This window comes from Buceros rhinoceros, unplaced genomic scaffold (genome assembly GCF_000710305.1).
Source record: "Buceros rhinoceros silvestris isolate BGI_N320 unplaced genomic scaffold, ASM71030v1 scaffold33037, whole genome shotgun sequence".
NCBI classification, from domain to species: domain Eukaryota; kingdom Metazoa; phylum Chordata; class Aves; order Bucerotiformes; family Bucerotidae; genus Buceros; species Buceros rhinoceros.
In genome coordinates, this window is record NW_010424491.1 from 11,638 (window position 1) to 13,590 (window position 1,953).

At 45.2% G+C, this 1,953-nt stretch overlaps 1 protein-coding gene across 1 annotated transcript in view; it reads left to right on the forward strand.

The window, feature by feature from the left end:
• Positions 1-1,720, forward strand: part of MRPS5 (mitochondrial ribosomal protein S5) — a gene marked incomplete at its 5' end in the record, with an annotated part of 13,014 nt that extends 11,294 nt beyond the window's left edge. The window contains 3 exons of the mRNA XM_010140825.1: positions 82-144; positions 665-801; positions 1,496-1,720. Of these exons, the coding sequence (XP_010139127.1) occupies positions 82-144; positions 665-801; positions 1,496-1,720 (425 nt within the window). The remainder of the gene's footprint in view (positions 1-81; positions 145-664; positions 802-1,495) is intronic.
• Between the last annotated feature and the right edge of the window lie 233 nt (positions 1,721-1,953).

Consider the following 1,953-nt stretch of genomic DNA (forward strand, 5'->3'; position numbering starts at 1 on the left):
TTAAAACCTGAATTATTAGAAAAATCCAAGTATAAAGAAGAGGGTTAGCTGTAACACTTTTTTTTTTTTTCTTCCCTCCAGTTTACCATGACATCAAAGTGAGATTTAAAAGCACAAACATCCGCATGAAGAAGCAAAACCAAGGTAATTAAAGCTGCCTCATAATTTTGAATTTTTTATTAATTACTGACTGGTATTTGTTTGAAGTTAAATTTGTGCAACGTGTGTTTACTTCAGAGGTGCATCATTTGTGCTAGTCTACCATGTTTTAAATACTGAGGAGAATAAGTTGTTTTACCTCCTGTTGATGCTGTGGCTTGCTGCTGTAAATCGGGATTTGAACCCCTTGGGCTGGGGGGAGCTCTATTCATGGTTTTCTTTCAAGCTTCCTAAGTGTAGTTCCTTCATCTCTAAACTACATAGATGTCAACTAAGGTGTGTGTAGTATAAAAAAACCCCACGATCTTTATGTTAGCATGTCTGCAAAGACTGGGGAGAGTGGTTTTCCCAAAATGGTTTTGCCAGTTTTAAGATATGATGTGTTTTAACATGTTAGGCAACAAAAATAACCAAAAAGGGGGTCTTGGTTCTCTCTCATTCCTTGGCTAAGTTGTACATGTACAAATAATCACATAATGCTCCGTTTTCGCACACACCCCCCCAGGCTATGGTCTTCGTTGCCACCGAGCTATCATCACCATCTGCAAACTAATTGGCATTAAAGACATGTACGCCAAGGTGTCTGGATCCAAAAACCTCATCAACATTACCAGAGCCCTCTTCAAAGGCTTGACGCAGCAGGTAGGTTGCGCTCGCGGTGGTTCTATATGTGAGGGCAGGGGACTGAACGGGGTTGATGCTGTAATAGTTTGTGGTTGAATAGTTTACATTCCAGGCTTGAAGTGATTTTCCGAAGAGCAAACAAAATCAGGACGTGAATAATTGCTCAGCTGTTGTATTAGTTGTCCGCTCAGAAACAGCAGTATGTAACTCTGCCTCTTCTACACAGCCGTATCGCCACGACAAGTAAGATCTCTGAGTACGCCGGGGAGATGGTGTCAATTCCTCTCACTGAGTGCTCCCAGTGGCGATGTCTCTGCCTGAGCCAGGTGCCTGTAGTCGACAGAAAGATCCTACAGGCAGCATTTCCTCTGACTTCCTTTGAGCTGTAGAATGAGTCAGCCCTTTGGAAATTCCTTATTAACAGAACGTGCCTTTTCTGGCCAGATCCTTTCCAGAAGCAGGTTCCTCTGGGATGACATTCTAGTGCCTGTGTATCTGCAGTCTCGCTGCCTTGATTCAGGCTGTGTATGCGGTTAGCTCATTTGAAACCCATGAGGATGAGTGTGACGAGTCATTTAATTTACGCCGTGTTTAAACCGTTTATTAGCAAATAACTTTTTCCCCTACCCTATATACCATGTAGAGTTTGACCTGACGTAAACCAACATTGTGCATCATGGCTTTGATTGTCTTTTCTCTTTCCTGCTCCCAGGAGACTCACCAGCAGTTAGCCAACCAGAAGGGTCTCTACGTAGTGGAGTTCCGGGAGGAGCAGGGCCCTCTGCCCATCGTTGTGGCACTACCTGAGGGGTCTGTCTGCGAGGACCCTGAGCCTGAAGATGAGGTTCCAGACACGAAGCTGGAGTGGAGTGAGGTGAAAGAAGCTCAGGGAATGAAGAAATCTCCCTGGGCAAATGTTAGACGGACAATATGGTAAAAGCTTCAGTCCCTCTGTCTCTGCTTAGACATGACTGGGAAAGCCCAGCCCAAACGGGCAGGTTGTCTAGGCTTATGTTTCAGAGGAGGGCATCAGGCGCTCTTCGTATGCCACACCGCTCCCGTTGCTGCCATTCAGTTACACTGCTTGCTTTCCCACAACTCCTCTGACCACCATTCAGCTGGGGACATACAGCTGGGAACAGCCAGTGAACATAACTTTGTCTTCAGGCA